The following is a 20,362-nucleotide window of genomic DNA, read 5'->3' on the forward strand; positions in this document are numbered from 1 at the left end:
CCCACTCACTGCCTTTTAGGAGCAGCCCTGCTGCCCTAACGAAGGCTGGCTGGAACAACTCTGCCTTTACCTGGCATTCAGGCACCCCTGTCCATAGCTCTCCTTCAAAGTCAGGCCATACTTTCAGACCTCCGTGCCTTTGCCTATGCTGCTCCCTCTGCCTGGAATGCCCTCCCCAATCTTCTCCCCCAAATCCTCACTGTTCCTCAAGCCCACCTTAAAGCTTCCTTTGATAACGCTTCTGTATTGTACTACCCCCAACTGTTTAAAATTTTGGAATGCTTTTACTCTTTTCTACATTCTTTGCATCTTATGTAGTCCCTGGTATATAGTAGGAAGTCGTAGGGCTTTTTTAAAAAGTTAATTTGCACCCACAGGGTGCTCGGTATGTATCTTTGTACTTTGAAATGTGATCTCAGGGAGGAAGAGAGAAGTTAGCAGTTCTGAGGCTATTGCCCTCAGGAGCTGAGTCAACCAGGGACTTCAAATTCAAAGCTCTTTGCGTCTCATCCCCTGCCTCCCAACCCACCCTAGCAGGGTGATATCCCCTTGCAGTAGCAAGAGCAGGTGGTACTTCCTCTGTTTTACGGTGAAGAAAATGCAAGCCCAGCTATACACAGTGAGTAACAGCAGCCGGGACTAGCACCCATCTCCTGATGCCCAGCCTGCTTCTCTACCACAGCATCATCCCAACCTGAAGTTGGCAGGTAGTTGGCACTAATGTGTGTTTGTTGACTGACTAGCTGAATGGCCATTTCTGGGGCTTTGTGGTGCGGAGGGCCATGGCTCACATGGAAGACAGAGGCCTCGCTCAGGAAAGGCTCACTGGTTTAGGCGCTGGGGGCAAGTGTGAAACTCTAGCCAGTCACTGCAGCCGCCTCTGACCTGGTTACAGTGAGATTTCTGCCATGACTGAGTCATCCCAGAAGACAGGATGTTCCTCTTTGTGCACCCAGAGGCCTCTGTGATTGGGCAGGCTGCTCTGTGGCAGAGCTAGAAAAAAAAGCCCTTCAAAAAGTCCAAAAACCACATGCCTCCCCCGGCCCCTTCCTCAGCAGAGGCTTCAGAACCAGAAAAGCAACAGCTAAACTGTAGCCCCTCCTCCACCTGCCATAACAGCAGAAGCGAGGAGGCCTAGTGAACTTCAAAGGGCAGGCCCTGCCTGAGGCCCTGGTTTAAAATGCAGATTCCTGGGCCCTATCCCAGGGCCACTGAGTCAGGCTCTCTGCAGGTTGTTTCAGGAAACTGCCTGCTTAGAGGATTCTTAAGCACACTGAAGCTTAAGATCCCTGGCAGTGATTTCCAAGAAGGGTACAGGCCCTGCAGAAGGTATGAGAAGCAAGAATTAGAGCTTCTATTTAAAATATAGTTGACCAGCTGGGTGGGTGGCTCATGCCTGTAATCCCAGGACATAGGGAGGCTGAGGCAGGAGGATCACTTAAACCCAGGAGTTCAAAACCAGCCTAGGCAACATGGCAAAACCCCATCTCTACAAAAAAAATTTAAAAATTAGCCAGGCATGGCGGTACGTACCTGTGGTCTTAGCTACTCAGGAGGCTGAGGTGGGAGGATCGATTGAGCCCAGGAGGTCAAGGCTGCAGTGAGCTCTGATCGCCACTGTACTCCAGCCTGGGTAACAGTGAGACCCTGTCTCAATAAAATAAAATACAGTTGATCCTTGAACAACACAGGAGTTAGGAGTGCCTCATGCAGTCAAAAATCTGCTTATAACTTTTAACTCCCCCAAAACTTTATCAATAGCCTGCTGTTGACTAGAAGCTTTGCTGATAACATAAAGTTGATTAATGCATATTTTCTGCGTTATATGTATTACGTACTGTTTTCTTACAATAAAGTAAGCCAGAGAAAAGAAAATGCTATTAAGAAAATCTTAAGGAAGAGAAAATCTACTTACTTTCATTAAGTGGAAATGGATCATCACAAAGGCCTTCATCCTGTCATCTTCATGTTGAGGAGGAAGAATGAGGGGGGATTGATCCACTGTCTTAGGGGTGGCAGAGGCAGAAGAAAATTCACATGTAAGTAGAGTTCAAACTGTGCAGTTCAAACTGTGTCATTAAGGGTCACCTGTGTTTATTTTTCTTTTGTATTTTCATTTATTTATTTATTTCGAGATGGAGTTTCGCTCTTGTTGCCCAGGCTGGAATGCAATGGCACGATCTCGGCTCACCGAAACCTCCGCCTCCCAGGTTCAAGCAATTCTCCTGCCTCAGCCTGCCGAGTAGCTGGGATTGCAAGCATGCACCACCATGCCCGGCTAATTTTGTATTTTTAGTAGAAATGGGATTTCTCCATGTTAAGGCTGGTCTCGAACTCCTGACCTCCAGGTGATCTGCCCGCCTCGGCCTCCCAAAGTGCTGGGATTACAGGCGTGAGCCACCACACCCAGCCTCCTTTTTATTTTTAGTAGAGATGGGCTTTTGCCGTGTTGCCCAAGCTGGTCTTGAACTCCTGAGCTCAAGTGATCTGTCCACCTCGGCCTCCCAAAGTGCTGGGATTACAGGTGTGAGCCACTGTGCCTGGCCAATTTTCAATTGCATCTTTTTAGAAAATCACTTTTGAAAGTATTCTTTCTAATACATGTAATATATTAGCATGATGTGTTCGAGCACATTTATTTTTACGGATGGGCTGTGTGATTAAAAACATATTGGGGGCCACTAGGCCGAAACTGACAACTGCAGATCTTGCTCTGGCAGGAAGTAGCCGGGTGATCTTAGCCAAGTTCTACCCTCATGTTTGTAGGGAGGGCAGATTGAGAACTTAAAAGTAAAGCTTCTAGCCAGGCTGGCGCCGAGTGGGCTCTTCACATGTGGCAGGGACTGTGGGGCTGGAAGACAACACGCAGGGTGATCTGGAGGAAATTGTGGGGCTCTGCATTTGGGGGTAGAGAGGAAGACTGGGCGGGGACAGAGGAGAGAAGCCCCGAACACCCATCCACAGAGCAGGAGCTGCAGCCAAGGAGGGAAGAATGGTATTCCCTGTCCCTCCCTCCTCCAGCCCTTGAGAAGTCAGCCTTTCCCGGGCTGAACTGTTCCCTGGGGAACTTTGTGTCCACAAATAGTTGCCTGCTGACTTTTCTCAGCCATACAAATCAAGCAGGATCCAAGTGCTCACGAGGATAAAGGGACAAACACAGACCTTCTATCCTGGGAGGCCTGGAGTCATACTCCCTTCGACACAGCATGCAGGGGAGAAAGCCCAGACTGTGGGCCAGGAGGCTGACTTTCGCCCCTGCCTTGTCCTGACCCATGTGTGGCTTTGGGTAAGGCCTCTCCCCCTCTCTGGACCCCAGTTTCCCCATCTGTGGAAGAAGGCCTTTGTGTGAGCCGCCCTGGGGGCCGCTGCGCTGATGGGCGGCAGTTCTCTGAACCCTCCATGGCAGGGAGCTCCCTGGGGGACCGTGCCCACTCTGGGTCAGCTTTGCATTTCCTGGACCTGGCTCAGTGCTGGCATAGAGGAAGCGCTTAGGGAAATAGCGGGAGCGTGGGAAGGAAGAGGCAAAAGGAGACGAGAGGGAGAAGGAAAGAGGGAAAGAAGGAGAGGGTTGAGGGAAGGCAGCGGAGGAGCCCTTCTCTGGCTACCCTGTTCCTGCAGCAGCCGCCTGACAGGTCCCTGTGTGGCCAGCCTCCCTGGTTCATTTTCCCAGAGCAGCCCGAGGGGAACTTTTAAACCACACCTCTGATGGGCTTTCCCTGTGTTCAATACCCCAGCCATCGGGGAAAACCACTCCCAGGTCCAGGAAAGCCCCGGTAGGCTTGCTCCCCGTCCCCAGGTGGCCTCACTAGGAAGGCTTTTTCTTTAAATTGAGGTGAAATTCACGTAACATAAAACTAACCATTTTTAGATGAACAGTTCAGTGACATTTAGTATATTCACAGTGTTGTGTAACTGCCACCTCCATCTATTTGCAAAGCATTTTTCTCACTTCCGAAGGAAATCCCATACCCAGCAAGCAGTGCCCACTCTCCTCTCCCCCAGCCCCTGGCAAATACCGTCTGCTTTCACTCTCCAAGGAGGTACCTTGCCTGGATATTTCCTATCCATAGAATCACACTATATGTGGCCTTTGTGTCTGGCATCTTTCATTTAGCATAATGTTTCTGAGGTTCATCTATACTGTAGCATGTGCTGGGACTTCATGTCTTTTCGTTTGAGCACCTGTTTTCAATTATGTTGGTTAGTGGAATGCTACCTTTTTTTTTTTTTTTTTTTTTTCCTTTTGAGACAGGATCTCACTTTGTTGCCCAGGCTGGAGTGCAGTGGTGCTGTCATGGCTCACTGCAGCCTCAACCTCCCGGGCTCAAGTGATCCTCCCACCTCAGCCTCTCGAGTAGCTTGTGACTACAGGTGTGCACAATCACACCTGGCTAATTTTTTGTAGAGACAAGGTTTTGCCATGTTGCCCAGGCTGGTCTCGAACTCCTAGACTCAAGTGATCCGCTCACCTCAGCCTCCCAAAGTGCTGGGATTGTAGGCGTGAGCCATCATACCTGGCCTGGAATGCTTTTTTCATCATCCTCCCCCACCTCTCAATCTGAATTCTTACCCGAGTGAGGTCAGAGAAGATTCTCAGAGGAACTAGCTTCTAACCTGGGATCCCCAGACTACCCTGGCCTGTGTCAGGGCAGCCCCCGTGCCTCCTCCGGCACATCTCACCTGGATTTGTAGTTGCCTGGTGATCGTCTGCTTCCTCCTGGGCCGTCAGTTCTCCAGTGAGCAGGGCCTGTGCCCCATGCCCACACGAAGAGCCAGTACTCAGTAACACTAGCTAGGATGCATTCAACACCTGTTGGTCGGTGCACTGGCCGCTGGGCTCCTCATCGTGTGTCTCATCTAGTTTATAAAACCCTGGAGGGGGCCGGGCATGGTGGCTCACGCCTGTAATCCCAGCACTTTAGGAGGCCGAGGCGGGTGGATCACGAGGTCAGGAGTTCGAGACCAGCCTGGCCCATATGGTGAAACTAAAAAATACAAAAATTAGCTGGGTGTGGTGGCGCACGCTTGTAGTCCCAGCTACTCAGGAGGCTGAGGCAGGAGAATCACTTGAACCCGGGAGATGAAGGTTGTAGTGAGCTGAGATCGTGCCAGTGCACTCCAGCCTGGGCAACAGAGTAAGACTCTGTCTCAAAAAAAACAAGCAGACAAAAAAACAACCCTGGAGGGAGAAAGGAATTATTATCCCAGCTTTATTGATGAAGAAAATGAAAGCAGAGTGACTTGCCCAAGGTCACACAGCTTTGGGAGGACGCAGCCAGGAGTTGAACCGGGGCTAATTCCAGAGTTCTGCTGGTAACTTCTTGTTCCAAATAAAAGAGGGAATCAGGAGAATTAATGATATTTCTTGAATGTGTTCCTGACAGGGCACAGGCAGGATGGCCGATGCCGACAGGAGCCAGCGGTGACTCTGGGGCCCCTGGCAGCAGCTCTGTCTCCTGAAGATGAAGTGGCCCAGGTGAAGCTCAGGCCAACCCCGATGGCCAGCTCGGAGACTGAGATCTGCTGGGTTGAGCCTGGCCTGGGGAAGGGTCCCCGGCGGCGGCACTGGGCCTGGGCTGAGGACAAGAGGGATGTGGATAGTGGTTCACAAAGCTGGGGAGAAGAGGGACTCTTTCCCAATGCCACCAGCCCCGAGCTCCTGGAGGACTTCCGCCTGGCCCAGCAGCACCTGCCGCCTCTGGAGTGGGACCCGCATCTGCAGCCCAATGGGCATCCGGATTGTGAGTCAGGAGAGACTTCAGGAGAAGGTGAGACTGACATCCCTCCCCCTACGGTGGTGTCCCGTCCCCCACATCACATGTTCTAGCAGGCGGGAAGGGAGTGGAGGTTGCTTCAACATTTTCAATTAAATTCTACAAAGTCTATAATTTAAAAATTTTAAAAACTTAAATTGTATAAGTAATACCATTCATTGCAGAACAACCAGAAAATATAAGGCGCAAAATTAAGTAAAATTTAAAATTACTCATTGTCCCACTCCATCCCCAGATAACCACTGTTTTCCATATGTGGAATTATGCAAATGTAATGTGAATATGGAACAGTATTCTACATACTTCATTATAACCTGCTTTTTGGTTAACTTAATAGATATGAACATTTTCCTAGTTCATCAAATCCTCTCCCACAAGTCATTCCTAGACTTCCATGGGTATCCGTGGTTAATCGGCCAGTATCCTACTGCTGGGCATTTTAGTAGTTTCTAGATTTTGCTGTTATAAATAATGCAGTGATGAATGTCATTAATGTATCTTTGCACACTTGATTTGCTCATAGCTCTGGTAATTTGAATTACTTAGTCTTGGGGTTGTGTCCAATTTTTATTTTATTTTATTTATTTATTTATTTATTGAAGCAGGGTCTTGCTCTGTTGCCCAGGCTGGAGTGCAGTGGCATGATCATGGCTCACTGCAGGCTCGACCTTTCGGGCCCAATCAGTCCTCAGAACTCAGCCTCCCGAGGAGCTGGGACTACAGGTGCATGCCACCACACCCAGCTAATTTTTATATTTTTTGTAGAGACAGAGTCTCACAGTGTTGGCCAGGCTGGTCTCAAACTCCTGGCCTGATGCGAGCCTCTCACCTTGGCCTCCCAAAATGCTGGGATTATAGATGGGAGCCGTCATGCCTGGGTATTTTTAAGGTTTTTAAAAATTCCAATTAGCAATGAGAATGTTGGCATTTCTTGTTTTCTACAATAACTATGTTCTGGTTGCATCCAGACGAACTTAGACTAAATTCCTCGCTTTGCTTAGCAAGTTCCTTCTGCCTGAATCTTGCTTTTTCCATCTATAAAATGAGAGGAATCATATCGTAGAGAATAGTCAGAGCTGGATACATGGTAGTGATTGCGCTTAGATTACGAGCGAGATGCCCCTGTTTTAGGGTCCTGTGACTCTCGCAGGCTGTTGCGGTTGGTAGAGAAGCCTCCTCTGGTAGCGGATTGTGCCATTACTCAAAGTTTCACACACCTGATCTGCTCAAAGTGAGCACTGCCCACTGCTGCCCACTGAGGAGCCATTTCTGAGCACTCTTTCCAGCAAGGGATGGCAACTGAGATGCACCGGGTGGACAGGGCAGAGGCATCTCTTCCTGGGGTCACATGGTAACCCCCTGCTATGATGTAATAGCTGCTACCCTGTCCTGTGCCTTTACTATGTGCCAGGCACAGGGCTGGGCAGGGTCTGGCCCTCTCTTGTTCCCTCCTCACCACCCTCTGTCAGGTAGGAGGAACTAGCCTCAAGTTTGACTGTGGATTGCCAGAGAGGTCAGCAGCTTGCCCGTGGCCCCAGTGAGGGGTCACAGGAGCCAGGATTGAACCCAGGGCTCCCTAGCTCCAAAGCCCAGGCCTCTTCACCCCTAGTGCGTGACCCCTAGTGGTGGAAGCAGACTCACCTGCATGACTGGGGCCTGGGTCCCAGGTCCAGGGAACCACTGGGTGATCTTTGGCAACTTACGTAACCTCCCTGGGTTTCAAGTATGTTGCTGTAAGCAAGAGTAACTTGCGGAAGGAGATGTTAAGTGGTTAAGAGATGTAGAGGCGTCAAGGGTAGGGGAAAGAGCATGGGGGAGTAGAGAGTGACACAAAGGTGCATCTGCCTGAACAGACAGTCTATGCCTGGTGGTACCCAAACTGTGTCTCATGAAACTTTGGACCTATTGCAGAAGTCAACACGGGGTCTAGAGCAGAGTGGGTGCTCCGTAAACAATGACTGCATGGATGGTGGTTAGATGCATGGAAGAATGGACGGGTGGGTGATGGATGGGTGAATGGGTGGGTAGATGGATGGATATTGGGAGGAAGCATGGTGGGATAGATGGCTGGGTGGGTGGATGGATATATATTTATTGAGTACTCACTATGTAATAATTACAGTAACTGTCTACTTCTTGGGAGCTTTATATACCTTATCTTCCTCCCTCCTTCCTTCCTTCCCTCCCTTCCTCACTCGCCTTCCTTTTCTCCTTCCTTCTGTTCGGTCAACAAATAGTGTCAGGTACCAGCACTGCAAATCCAATCGTGAACAAAACAGAGAGCATCCTTGGCTTCATAGAGCTTGCAGTGTAGGGGGTGACACACATGTCAGTGAAACAACCACACAAATAAATGGAAAGCAGCTGCTATGATAAGTGTTACAAAATAGAGGTAACCAGTCCTGTGAGGGCCTGTAAAAGGGAGAACTTGACCTAGTCAGGGAGATCTAAGTCTTCCTTGAGGAGGCAGAGGTTGAGCCTGAAGGACAGATAGGAGTTAACTAGGCCAAGGAGGAGAGAGAATCCCCCAGCAGAGGGATGCGCACATGCGTAGCCCCCATGGTGGGAGGAGCGTGGTGTGCACGTAGCAGGAGCAGGGGGAGCCTGAGGGGCCATGGAGAGAGATGGATCAGGAGAGCTAATGGGGCCGGGGTGGCAGCGACCTTAGGACCATAGTGAAGGTTCTGCTTTTCTTCCACAGGAAGACATGGATGAGTTTTCAGATGGGGGATGTGGGTGAGGACGGAGGAGATGGTTAGGTGGCTACTGACTGCAGTTAGCCAGACAAGAGAGGATGGGACACGAGCCAAGGTAGTGGTGGTAGACTTCAGAGTCATAGATGAGTTTGCGATTTTTATAGGAGGTAATGGGGCAGGACCAGGTGACAGATTGGATTCAGGGGGTTAGAAGGAGAGAGACGGCAAAGACGCCTCCCAGGCTGCTGGCCTGTACACCTGGAGGGGATGGTGTTGCCATCTGCTGAGATGGGAGACGCTGGAGGGACCGGGTTTGGGTTTGAGTTTGAAGGACCTCTGAGACAACCAGATCAGGTATCAGACAAGCACTTGGCTCTGTCGGGGGCTCCTTGGGATTCTTTCCATCCCCATGTGATGAGGAAATGGAAGCCAGAGAGTTGAAGTGACAGGGTAAGTTACATGGTGGATACAGACCTGGTATATGCTAAGAAGTGAATGGCCTGTCTTTCCAGAGGCTGAAGCAGAGGATGTGGACAGCCCAGCAAGTTCCCACGAGCCTCTCGCCTGGCTCCCCCAGCAGGGCCGTCAGCTGGACATGACTGAAGAGGAGCCAGATGGGACCCTTAGAAGTCTGGAGGTTGAGGAGGCTGGAGAGAGCTCCCCAAGGTTGGGGTATGAGGCTGGTCTCAGCTTGGAGGGCCGTGGAAACACCAGCCCCGTGGCTCTTGGGCATGGTCAGGCCAGGGGCTGGGTGGCTTCTAGCGAACAAGCCAGTGGGGACAAACTTTCTGAACATTCCGAGGTCAACCCATCCGTTGAGCTCAGCCCAGCAAGGTCCTGGAGCAGTGGGACAGTGAGCCTCAACCACCCTAGTGACAGCCTTGATTCTACCTGGGAAGGAGAGACCGGTGGCCCCCAGCCCACTGCCCTGGCAGAAACCTTACTAGAGGGCCCCAGCCACCACCTCCTAAACCCAGATGACAGAACTGGAGGCAGCGTTGCTCTGGCAACCCCCATGGAATTCCAGGACTCCTCAGCTCCCCGAGCCCAGAGTCCGCAGCCTGCCACAGATAGATGGAGGAGAGAAACGACCAGATTCTCCTGCCCTCAGCCCAAGGAACACATCTGGAAGCAGACAAAGACGTCACCTAAGCCACTCCCTTCCCGATTCATTGGCTCCATCAGCCCCCTGAATCCTCAGCCCAGGTCAACACGGCAGGGCAGGCCGCTGCCCAAACAGGGAGCCACTCTGGCTGGCCGCTCCTCTTCTAATGCCCCCAAGTATGGCCGGGGGCAGTTGAACTACCCACTCCCTGACTTCTCCAAGGTAGGGCCCCGGGTGAGATTCCCCAAAGATGAGAGCTACCGTCCCCCCAAGTCCAGAAGCCACAACAGGAAGCCTCAGGCCCCTGCCAGGCCCCTCATCTTCAAGTCACCAGCTGAGATTGTGCAGGAGGTGCTGTTGAGCAGTGGAGAAGCAGCCTTGGCAAAGGACACGCCTCCTGCCCACCCCATCACCAGGGTACCCCAAGAATTTCAGACGCCTGAGCAAGCCACTGAACTGGTCCATCAGCTCCAGGTTAGTGGGACTTATGGCTGTGGATGTGTCACCAAGGCCCCTGTTGGCTTAGGGTGGAGGCTAATTGGGGTGGGGAGGCCTCGAGTAGAGGCTGGCTGGGGTGGAGAGGCCTGGGGTAGAGCCTGGCTGGGGTGGGAAGCCCTGGGATGGAGGCTAGTGGGGTGGGGAGGGCTGGGGTGGAGGCTGGCTGGGGTGGGGAGTCCTGGGATAGAGGCTGGTGGGGTGGGGAGGCCTGGGGTGGAGGCTGGCTTGGGTGGGAAGCCCTGGGGTAGAGGCTGGCTGGGGTGGAGAGGCCTGAGGTGGAGGCTGGCTGGGGTGGGGAGGCCCTGGGGTAGAGGCTGGCTGGGGTAGGGAGGCCTGGGCTCTGGGCTAGGAACTCCATGCTGGTGCAGGGAGGGTATACCTGGAGCCCTGAGATAGACCTAAGCCCTTTGCTCAAAAAGACCAGTGATTGTACTCATGTTTCAAGGATGATCTGTTGAAGTGATCATGTTTCAAGGGAAATAGTCATGTTTCCCCTCCAGACCGCGAGCTCCACGGGTGTGGGGAGTTTTGGCAAGAGCATATCATAGGTGGCCTGTGTGCCTCCTTCAGCAAGCACAGGATGCCTGCTGGTCTCTTGTTTGTGATTTTGACAGCCTCTGATGGTCATTGTCTTGGTCTAGTCTTTCATTTGGGGTGACAAAGTGGTAGTATGCTAATGCTCTCACTCCTACATTAATTGCTGGAAATATGCTAGAAAGTAAAAGTGTCCCTCATCAACTACTTGGTTACCAAGTTCTTGCTTGTACGGGAAAAGTCAGCGAGATGCTCTGTTCTGTCCTTTTACTGTTACCGTTACTGACCCATAATGGTCCTTCGTTACTTAGTTACTGACCCGTTTTCAGAAGGAGTCAGTTCCTCACATCCTTCAAAGGTGACATGCTTTTCCTTTTTTCCTGCAATGACTTGTTTTTATAAAGCTCTTTGGGTTTGTTTAAGGCAAGTGACTGAGTAGGTGGAACAGTGATTTTCAAGCCTTCTGTTTTTCTGCCACGGGACTCTTGGATGATTCATTCAATTAGCCATTGAAGAAAGTACTTCTTAAGCACATGCTGCTTAAACACCGACAGCGCAGCAGGGGAAAGACAGATATGGGCCTCACCCCACAGAGCCAACCGATGGGCAGGGCATTTGGATAAATAGAATCGTGGCAGCCATCTGCGATGTGGGTCATGTGTCAAGGTAAACCAGCCAGAGGCCCCCAGTCTGGACTCGTTGTCACGGAGGTAGAAAAGTTGTCCCACTGCCCTCTCATGCTCCAGAACTTGAACATGGTGGGTCTGTGTTGTACACAAGCCTGAAGATTGCTCAGCTTGGATCCCACCATTGAATGGTTTGCTATCAGGGTCTCCCAGCAAGGAGGGGTGCATTGTGTGCCTGGGCATATGACCGTGTTGCTCCCCCTTTTCTGCAGGAAGACTACCACAGGCTTCTCACCAAGTACGCTGAGGCCGAGAACACCATCGACCAGCTACGCCTCGGGGCCAAGGTACCAGGCTGGGATGGGGTGGAGGCATGGGCCCAAGTCCCCGAGGAGATGACACTTTTCCATAGCTCTAGAGAAAGGCCACTGCCTCCTCCATCTACTGAGGCCCTGAAGTTAGTGGAACGCCAGTTTGCTTCTACCCCAAGGTCCCTCTGTGACCTTGGGCAGTGACCTTGCCCTCCCTGGGCTTTCTTTTTTTTTTTTTTTTTTTGAGTCAGGGTCTTGCTCTGTCACCCAGGCTGGAGTGCAGTGGCATGGTCATAACTCACTGCAATATCAACCTCCTGGGCTCAAGGGATCCTCTCGCTTCAGCCTCCCTGGTAGCTGGGAATACAGGCATGCATCACTGTGCCCTGCTAATTTTTTTTTTTTTTTTATGTTTTGTAGAGACGGGGTCTTTCTTTGTTGCCCAAGCTGGTCTCGAACTCCTGGGCTCAAGTGATCCTTCTGCTTCAGCCTCCCAAAGTGCTCCTGGGATTACAGGCCTGAGCTACCATGAGCCCAGGAATTTCATGAGACTCTCTCTCCTTCTAGATGGGCTTGGGAGTAAGGCCACCTGGGTTCGACTCCTGGCTCCATTGCTAACCAGCTGTGTGACCTTGAGGAAGTTACTTGGGCTCTGTGAGCCTCAAAAGAGTAACACGGAATTTCTGCTCAGCCCCTGGTGCTTGTTCTTTGGGCCTGAATCTTCCTGGATCACACCTTTGCCTTTCTCCCTCCCCACAACCTCACCTGGCAGAGTATGGGGCAGGAGGAGAGCAGAGGGGAAACCCACCACCCCAGCCCCCACCCCGTCTTAGGAGGAGGCTGTGAATTCTCCACCTTCCTCTTTCCTGAGTGAGGCAGGAAGTGGGACCTGTGTGGCCCCTCGTGGCTTCCTGCTTTTGCTGTGCCCTCCTCTTGCCTCATCAGGCAGCAGTGGAGGAGGGGTGAGAGCTGAGGTGCAGAGATGCAGATGCCCCAATGCCTCCCCCCACCCCCGTCATGCTCCAGGACCCCGCCCCCGCCACAGCTGCTGCTCTCAATGCTGAGAGGCACTTCCGGGGTGGGTGGGAGGAGGCCACTGTGGTGAGGAAACGGAAGGGGGCCTGTTCTAGGACCAGGAGTCCCCCTGCATCCCCACACCTGCTGCCTGGCACAGGCAGGCCCCTTCCCTCTTGGCCTCATCGGGCACATCTGTAAAAGAGGGCTAATCAGACTTCCTCCTGGGAGCCAAGTAGTCTCCTTCCAGCTTTTTGAACTGCTGAGCCAGATCTAGGGTTGGAAGAGACGGGGCAGTCGGGAAAGGGAGTGGAGGGGGTTTGTTAGGTCATCCTCTCTGGGGAAACCGCATTCTCATGGCTGCAGACTCCAAGCAGGTCCGGGGAGAAAGGGACTGGTCATCAGACCCAAACACTCGGCTTCCCCATTTGACAGATTGGGAAACTGGGGCTCCCGTTGGGGTAGGGGCCGCTGACGGTCATGGAGTGGTGGGAACTGAAGGCGTGGAGCGTCTCCACCCTCCCTCCTCCCTTCCTCCTGCGCTCATTTAAGGGCATGAGTCAGTATACAGAAAGCATTTACCTGGCACTAGGCAGGCACTTCGTAAGAGTTAGGGAATATTATTATTATAAAGATGTTTACTGCTAGGCCTCTTGTATGTCAGCCACAGTGACACAGGTGGGGTGGACACAGTGTAGTGCAGCTGGGGTGCCTCCTCTTGTGGGTGCTCCCTTGACCCTGTGGGACTCAGGGTCCCCCCCAAGTGTGGTCACCCTGTCCTGGCTGGCACCCAGACCCCTGGCTCATGTGTGTGAGGGTGTCACAGGAGGAGAGGCCGGAAATGGTTCTGTGTCAGCTCACTCACTCCCACTTTCTGGAAAAATGATTGCTATTGCTTGGCCTGAGGGCTCTGCTCCCTCCCCCAACCCCTCTCTCAGCCTCACAAAGTATGAGCACCTTTCGGGGCTCTGCCGGAAGGAAGCAGGATGATACTATCACCTCCCGCCCAACCCCATCTCACAGCTGCCCTGGGGGAGTAGTACAAGGCAGGCTTGCAGCTCCAATGTGCAGAAGAGAACAGAGCCCCAGAGCAGGGAGGGGATTCACTCAGGGTCCATGGGGCTTGAGGAGAGCTGAGATTCCAGCTGGCCAGCCTTCCTCACTCCGTCTGGACCTCTGTGCACTCTACCCCGAAGGCTGGAGAGACCCCAGGACAGCCTTTTGCTCAGAGCCCACGAGTTCAGAGGCAGTTCTCAGACCTCCCAAGGACCCACCGAGCCACTTCACTCTGCTCAGAACCCACGGCGGAGGGCTGGACCCACCTGGGAGGGAGCCGCGCTGGGGATGTTGCACTGGACACCCCATCTAGGCATGGTGGGTAGGTGGACAGCAGTGGGTGGGGACCCATAGGAAGGAGATTGACATTCACTGAGCAGCAACAGGTATCCCACCCTAGGTTCAGGGTCATCTTATTTGAGCCCCTCCACACACACACTGAGGTTCAGTCAGGTGGAATGGTTTGCTCAACATCCCATAGCTGGTGCAAGAGGCAAAGCTGGGATTGAAACCTACATCTGCCTGATTCCAGAACAGATGTTCTTTTCCTCAAGTCTGGGTAAGCCCTGGCACCCAGGCCCTGGCACTGGGTGTGGAGAGAGGCATAGGGATGAGGCGGATTGATGACCGTTATAGAAATAAGAATGGTCATAGGTGATGTTTATGGACCACTGTCCTAAATAATTTGCAGTTGGGGAAGCTGAGGCACAGAGATGTTAAGTAACTTGACCAAGATCACTCAACAAGTAGGTGCCAGAGCAGGAGTTGGAACTCGGCAGCCTGGCTCTGAAGCCCACGAGTGACACCACGCTCTAGCAGAACTAGACTCGGTAGTTGTGGGATCTGTAGCCGGGGAGGCCTGGCCCAGGAACACGGATGGGTCTGGAGCCTTGGGGTTGGGGCAGGACCAGGGAGCCCAGCTGTGGGGCAGGGAGCCAGGACTGGTCAGGAGTCACTGGTTGGCTCTGTTCTCTACACTGGCCTCTGGCCAGGGTTTATGGTGATCTCACTGCATTTGCTGCCATGTTGCCACCTCCCCCCAGCCCCTGTTCCTCCATCTCAGCTGAAGAGAGATCTGGAAGAGCTGAGGTGACCAGAAATTACCCTAGAAGGAATTACGGAGATAATGTAAAACCACCCTTTTTCAGTGTGTTCTGATGGCCACAAGTTGGCCCAGAACCCCCTGGGTGGGGATGGGGGGAAGGGGAGGTTTCTGTATGCAGATGAGTTGGGGAAACATCTTCCTCTCTCTTCCTCCTCCCCTCCCGCCCTATTCATAAAGCCCATTAGCATTTTAAAGGCTGAGAGAAATCCATCTGTGCAGAGAATATTCATTTGTTTAACCCAATGTTTCCCAAATTTACGGGTCCTCCCTTCACAGAATTCTGATTCACCTTTTACAGAATCCCCCGAGGGAGTGAATCCGGCCTTGGGGAGCACCCGGGACACCTGGCTGTGTCCAGGGAGATGGGCCCTGGGAGGGCCAGGCCCGAGCAGCTGAAGCTGCCACCCGCACCGCCACTCCCCACCTCATGGCTCTGCCTGGGCATCTGCTCAGGTTTTGGGCTTCTCTGCTTCAAACTCCTTTTTGGTCCCTGAAACAAAGGGGCCTGCTGGTTTCCCTGGCCTATCCCCGTTCCCTGTCACTCCCCAGGTGGGGCCTGAGGCTGAGAAAGGGGTCTGGGGAGGGAAACACGTCAGAGGGCTGGGCCTCCCCTGGGATTTGGGTCACCTCAGGAGGGGGGTGCTGATAGGAAAGCCCCCACAGGGGAGTCTGAGCAGATGGCTGAGGGGATTATTAAAATCCAGCTTTGTTCTCATCTGGGGAGGCTGGGCCTGAAAGAGGGGGAGGCGGCGGAGGGGGAACCATGCCACACTTGGAGTTGATTTTTCAGCCACAGCCAGGACCTATACAGCTTAAGCAAGAGAGGCTGCTGGCCTGGGGGCCAGGGATCCCCTTCCACTGGGCCCACCCTAAACTGCTCATTCCTGACCTTGGTGCAGCAGGGGCAGTTAAGATAACCCCCCAACATCATGATGAGCAGGTGCCACTAAGGGGTGTTGCTTTTCCATGGGCCTGTCTCCATGGTGGCTGTGCAGATGATGATGGCGATGACGATCATGGTGATGGTAGTAATGGTCATAGTTATGATGACGATAATGGTAAAAATGGTGATGGTGGTGGTGATGATTGTGATGGTGTTGGTGATAATGGTGATAGTGATGGTGATGGTGAATGATGGTGATGCTAATAATGATGATTGTTATAATGATGCTGATGGTGATGATGGTGGTGGTAATGACAGTGGTGGTGATGACGATGGTGATGGTGGTGGTGGTAGTGGTGATGACGGTGGTGGTGATGATGATGGTGATGAATGTCAGGGTGGTGGCCGCTATTTATTGAGCACTTATATCATGTGCAGAAAAGTTATTAAGCCAACTAGGACTCAGAGGTGTGCTGTGGTAGAGCCTGGGCGGGAACCTGGGCTCTGACTGCAGAGCCCACATGCTAAGCTAGAGTTGGCAAACTTTCTCTGTAAAGGGCCAGATTGTGAAAATGTTTAGCTTTGTGGAGCATATAGTCTCTGTCACAACTACTCAACTCTGCCACCAGAGTGTGAAAGCAGCCATAGACAACACATAAACAAACAGGCATGGCTGTGTTCAATAAAACCTTCTTTACACAAACAGAACATAGTCCTCTCAACTCTGCTCTAAGCTCTTGAACAGCCCGTGGTTTCCCTCTGCTTTCGAGCTTCAAGAGGTCTTCCTTGGTCACCTGCCTGACTCCAGACTGCTCCCTCACCAGCTGGGCTGGCTGCCATGTTTTAAATCTGTCCTCAAATGATAGAGATCCGCTACCAATGGCAGATTAGTTTGTTCACTTGCTGGTTCACTCATTTATTCAAACAGCTATTGGTTGCTATTATTATCAACATAATTATTGGAAATGCTTATATTTGTTAAGAAATAATTATATGGTATATTATGATATAATTATAACATACATTATTAATAAAAAATTACTGTTAATAGTAGAACCGTAGGTATTGGGGTCAGATAGAGCAGTGTTGTAATCCTCATCCAAGGACTTATCAGCTGGGGATCTTGAGTAAGTGACTTAATAACCTCTCTGTGTCTCAGTTTTTCCTTCTATATAATGGGCTGTTGGGGTCCCCACCCTGTCTTCCTTTCAGGACCACCATTAAGAGTAAATGAAAGGGCACGTAGTTCTTCACCTATGTTTGGCCCAGCCAGGGGCTGCACTGAAAGATGGTATTTATTACTACAGGGCATGTGTGTTGAGCTCCTGAATGAAGATGAGGTATTTCAGGTGGATTTGCCCCTACCCTGACTTGGCTCTGCTGTGCCTCCCCGCTTCCACAGGTGAACCTGTTCTCTGACCCACCCCAGCCCAGCCACAGCATCCACACAGGAATGGTGCCCCAAGGGACCAAGGTCTTGTCCTTCACCATCCCACAGCCCCGCTCTGCAGAGTGGTGGCTGGGCCCGGCCGAGGACCCCCAGGCCTCTGCGGCCTCAGGTAAGTCCGGGAGAAGAGCCGCGGCTGGAGGCTCCTTCTGTCTGGGATTCTGCTCTGTGGGGCTGACTTGGTTCACCCTGGGGATGGCACTGGCCTCAGGCCAGGGGAAGGAGGGAGGCAAGGCCCCACCCTGGGTACTTTGACGCAAAAGGGTCAGAGATGTGGAAAGTGTCCTGCTTTGATCCACAGCAGCCTGGGGGCAGCCCTGGCCCTGCCACTTGGCATCTTGGTGACCCTGGGTGAGTTGAAGACATAGAGTATTGTCCCTGGGGAGCCCATATCTCAGCCAGGCCCTGCACTGAGCCTTGACACATGTGACCTCAGTTCATCCCCACAATAACCCGCTGAGGTGTGCACTGTTGTCACACCCATGACAGCCAAGGGGATCAAGGCTTGGAGAGGTGAGGACAGGCTGAGTTCATACAGCTGTTGAGGGGAAGCGTCTGGATTGGAACTGGATTGGAACAGCGTGGCCTGTGTGAGAGGCCACGCTGTTGACTGGGAACCCGGAAGCCTAGCACAGCTCTGCTGCAGCCAGCCGTGTGACCTGGGGCAGATCTGCACCTTGTCCTCCCCGGTAAATGGGGGACAATGCTTTACCCAGCCCACTTCCTGGGGCTGATGTGAAGATAGCACATGGTGACTGAGCTGTAACTTGATGATGGAGGTGGTGGCTTTGACGTTCAGCCTCAGTCCTTCAGCTCCTGGAAGGACTGTTCTTGGCTCCAGCTTTCAGCAATTGTGTATTCCAGGGTGGCCATCAGCTCGAGGAGACCTGAGCCCCTCCTCGCTCACCAGCATGCCCACCCTGGGGTGGCTTCCAGAGAACCGGGGCATCTCCGAGGACCAGTCCTCAGCAGAGCAGACCCAGGCACTGGCTTCTCAGGCCAAGCAGTTCCTGGCCAAGGTGAGTGGACTCCCAGCTTTGCCCCTGAGAGACTTAACTCACCTGGAGAACGCAGAACCTCTGCCTGCTTGGGTGAGAAGCGCTCTGGGAGTCTCACTTGTCATTCCCCTGCCTCTGCACCAAGTTAACTCAGCCATCCCCAAAACATGAGCCCCTCCCTGGTTTTAGAGGCCACACAGCTCCAGCCTCCTCCTTGTCACCAGTGCTAGGTTTCACCCTCCTTTTTGGCAATGCATCTCATCAAAATCCCTCCAGTTGTGCTTCGAAGTGTCTCTAGGCTGGCTCCCGGGCAACTCTGAGCTCTTTCAGGATTCTGGAAGAGTAATACAATCTCTACTCTACCTTTTCCTCTTCAGGATAAGTTGCCTCATTTTCTTAGTTCATTTTATTAAATAAATCACTTCCCAGTTACTTCTCAAGGGTCTTTGTATCTTCATCCAGCAGTCCAAGTAACCATGAATTGTTTGCAGGTCTGTTTATAACTGTACATTGGCTTTACTCCAGAAGTGGCTTAAAGTACCTTATGAAAATACATACATTTTAGCCACATTCTGAAAACAGAAGCGAGGAAACAGGGGCAGAGAGGAAGTAAGGGTAGAAAAAAGTAAAGTATGTGAAGTGAGTAAATAAAATGTTCTGTTGGACCCTAAGCACATTAGAGTCACACATTTAGCTTTGAGCTTCCTAGTTGCCAGTGCCAAAAGAGAAATGCAATAGTTATATGCACCACCCTGCCCATAAAACAAATTCTTTCAGAGAAGCACCACCATTGTATTCTTCCCTTCCCTTCCCTTCCCTTCCCTTCCCTTCCCTCCTCTCCTCTCCCTTCCCCTCCCCTCTTCTCCCTTCCCCTCTCCTCTCCTCTTCTCTCCTCCTCTCCCCTCCTCTTCTCTCCCTTCCCATCTCCCCTTCTCTCCCCTGCTTTATTGAAATATAATTCACATACCACACAGTTGACTCATTTAAAATGTATGCATGCTTCAGTGGTTTTTAGTATATTCACAGTTCTGCCACTGTCACCACAGTCAATTTTAGACATTTTCATGAGCCACTAAGAAACCTCATCTGTATTAGGCGGTCACTCCCACTCCCCGTTCCCTCTTCCCCCAGCCTGTGGCAGCTGCTCATCTGCCTCCTATTTTTATAGGCTCACCTATTGTGGACGTCTCATAGCAATATATTCATGCAATATTTGTCCTGTGTCTGACATCTGTCACTTACCATGATGTTTTCAAAGTTAATCCTTGTTGGAGTAGCACATACAAGGACTTCATTTCTTTTTCTTTTCTTTTTTTTTTTTTTTTTGAGACAGTGTCTTGCTCTTTCGCCCAGGCTGGAGTGCAGTGGTGCAATCTTGGCTTACTGCAACCTCCGCTTCCCTGGTCCAAGCAATTCTTCTGCCTCAAGCCTCCCTAGAAGCTAAGATCACAGGCACCCGCCACCACGCCCGGCTAATTTTTGTATTTTTAGTAGAGACGGGATTTCACCATGTTGGCCAGGCTGGTCTCAAGCTCCTGACCTCAGGTGATCCGCCCGCCTCAGCCTCCCAAAGTGCTGGGATTCCAGGCTTCATTTCCTTTTGCCACCACCATTCTTGGTTCCGTAGCCGGAGACACATTTCTTCTTCGTCCTATGTGTTGTCCACAAAATAAAGCAATGTCAAATCATCACACTGAGCAGGAGCTGGGGCCTTAGCTGACCCCTCATATCTAGTGCTGCACGATCCAATTCAGAAGCTGCTGGCCACATGTGGCTGTTGAGACATGGGCTGCTCTGAATTGAGACATGCTGTGGTATGTATAAAACACATACTGGATTTCAGAGACTTAGAAATACAAAGTATCTCCCTATTTTTTTAGTATTGGTTACATGTTGAAATGATATTTGGGGCTAAATAAAATATAAAAATTAATTTTACCTGTTTCTTTTTACATTCTCAATGTGGCTATGAGAAAATTTCAAATGTGTAGCTCACACTATATTTCTATTTTATATATTATAAAATTATACAATATATGATTACATGATATACATTTCTATATTATATTTCACACTGATCTAGAACTTTCTTAAAACTGAATATATCATCCCTTGCCTTTTTTTGTAATGAAACTTTTTTTGAGCAGGTAACAGACACCCATGATAAGGACCTTTGCACAGTACAGGGGGCATATTGAGCAAAAAATAAATATTTTCTCCAACCCATGCAAAAACGTTCAGTGCACACACTTGCATTTATAGAAATGGTTGCATAAGCTACTGTACCTTGACTTTTTGAAGTCCTAAATTTGAAT

General features: G+C 51.4%; 1 protein-coding gene across 7 annotated transcripts in view; it reads left to right on the forward strand.

Annotated features, from left to right (window-relative positions):
• Positions 1-20,362, forward strand: part of AKNA (AT-hook transcription factor) — a 60,909-nt gene that overhangs the window by 12,039 nt on the left and 28,508 nt on the right. For 6 of the 7 annotated variants that reach the window (XM_077968226.1, XM_028834921.2, XM_077968227.1 and 3 more), the window contains 5 exons: positions 5,385-5,768; positions 8,983-10,049; positions 11,506-11,580; positions 17,005-17,161; positions 17,914-18,068. In XM_077968226.1, coding sequence (XP_077824352.1) covers positions 5,498-5,768; positions 8,983-10,049; positions 11,506-11,580; positions 17,005-17,161; positions 17,914-18,068 — 1,725 coding nt within the window. In that variant the 5' untranslated portion in view covers positions 5,385-5,497. The remainder of the gene's footprint in view (positions 1-5,384; positions 5,769-8,982; positions 10,050-11,505; positions 11,581-17,004; positions 17,162-17,913; positions 18,069-20,362) is intronic. The other variant, XM_077968230.1, reaches the window with a different exon arrangement.

Source organism: Macaca mulatta, chromosome 15 (assembly GCF_049350105.2).
Source record: "Macaca mulatta isolate MMU2019108-1 chromosome 15, T2T-MMU8v2.0, whole genome shotgun sequence".
NCBI lineage: Eukaryota > Metazoa > Chordata > Mammalia > Primates > Cercopithecidae > Macaca > Macaca mulatta.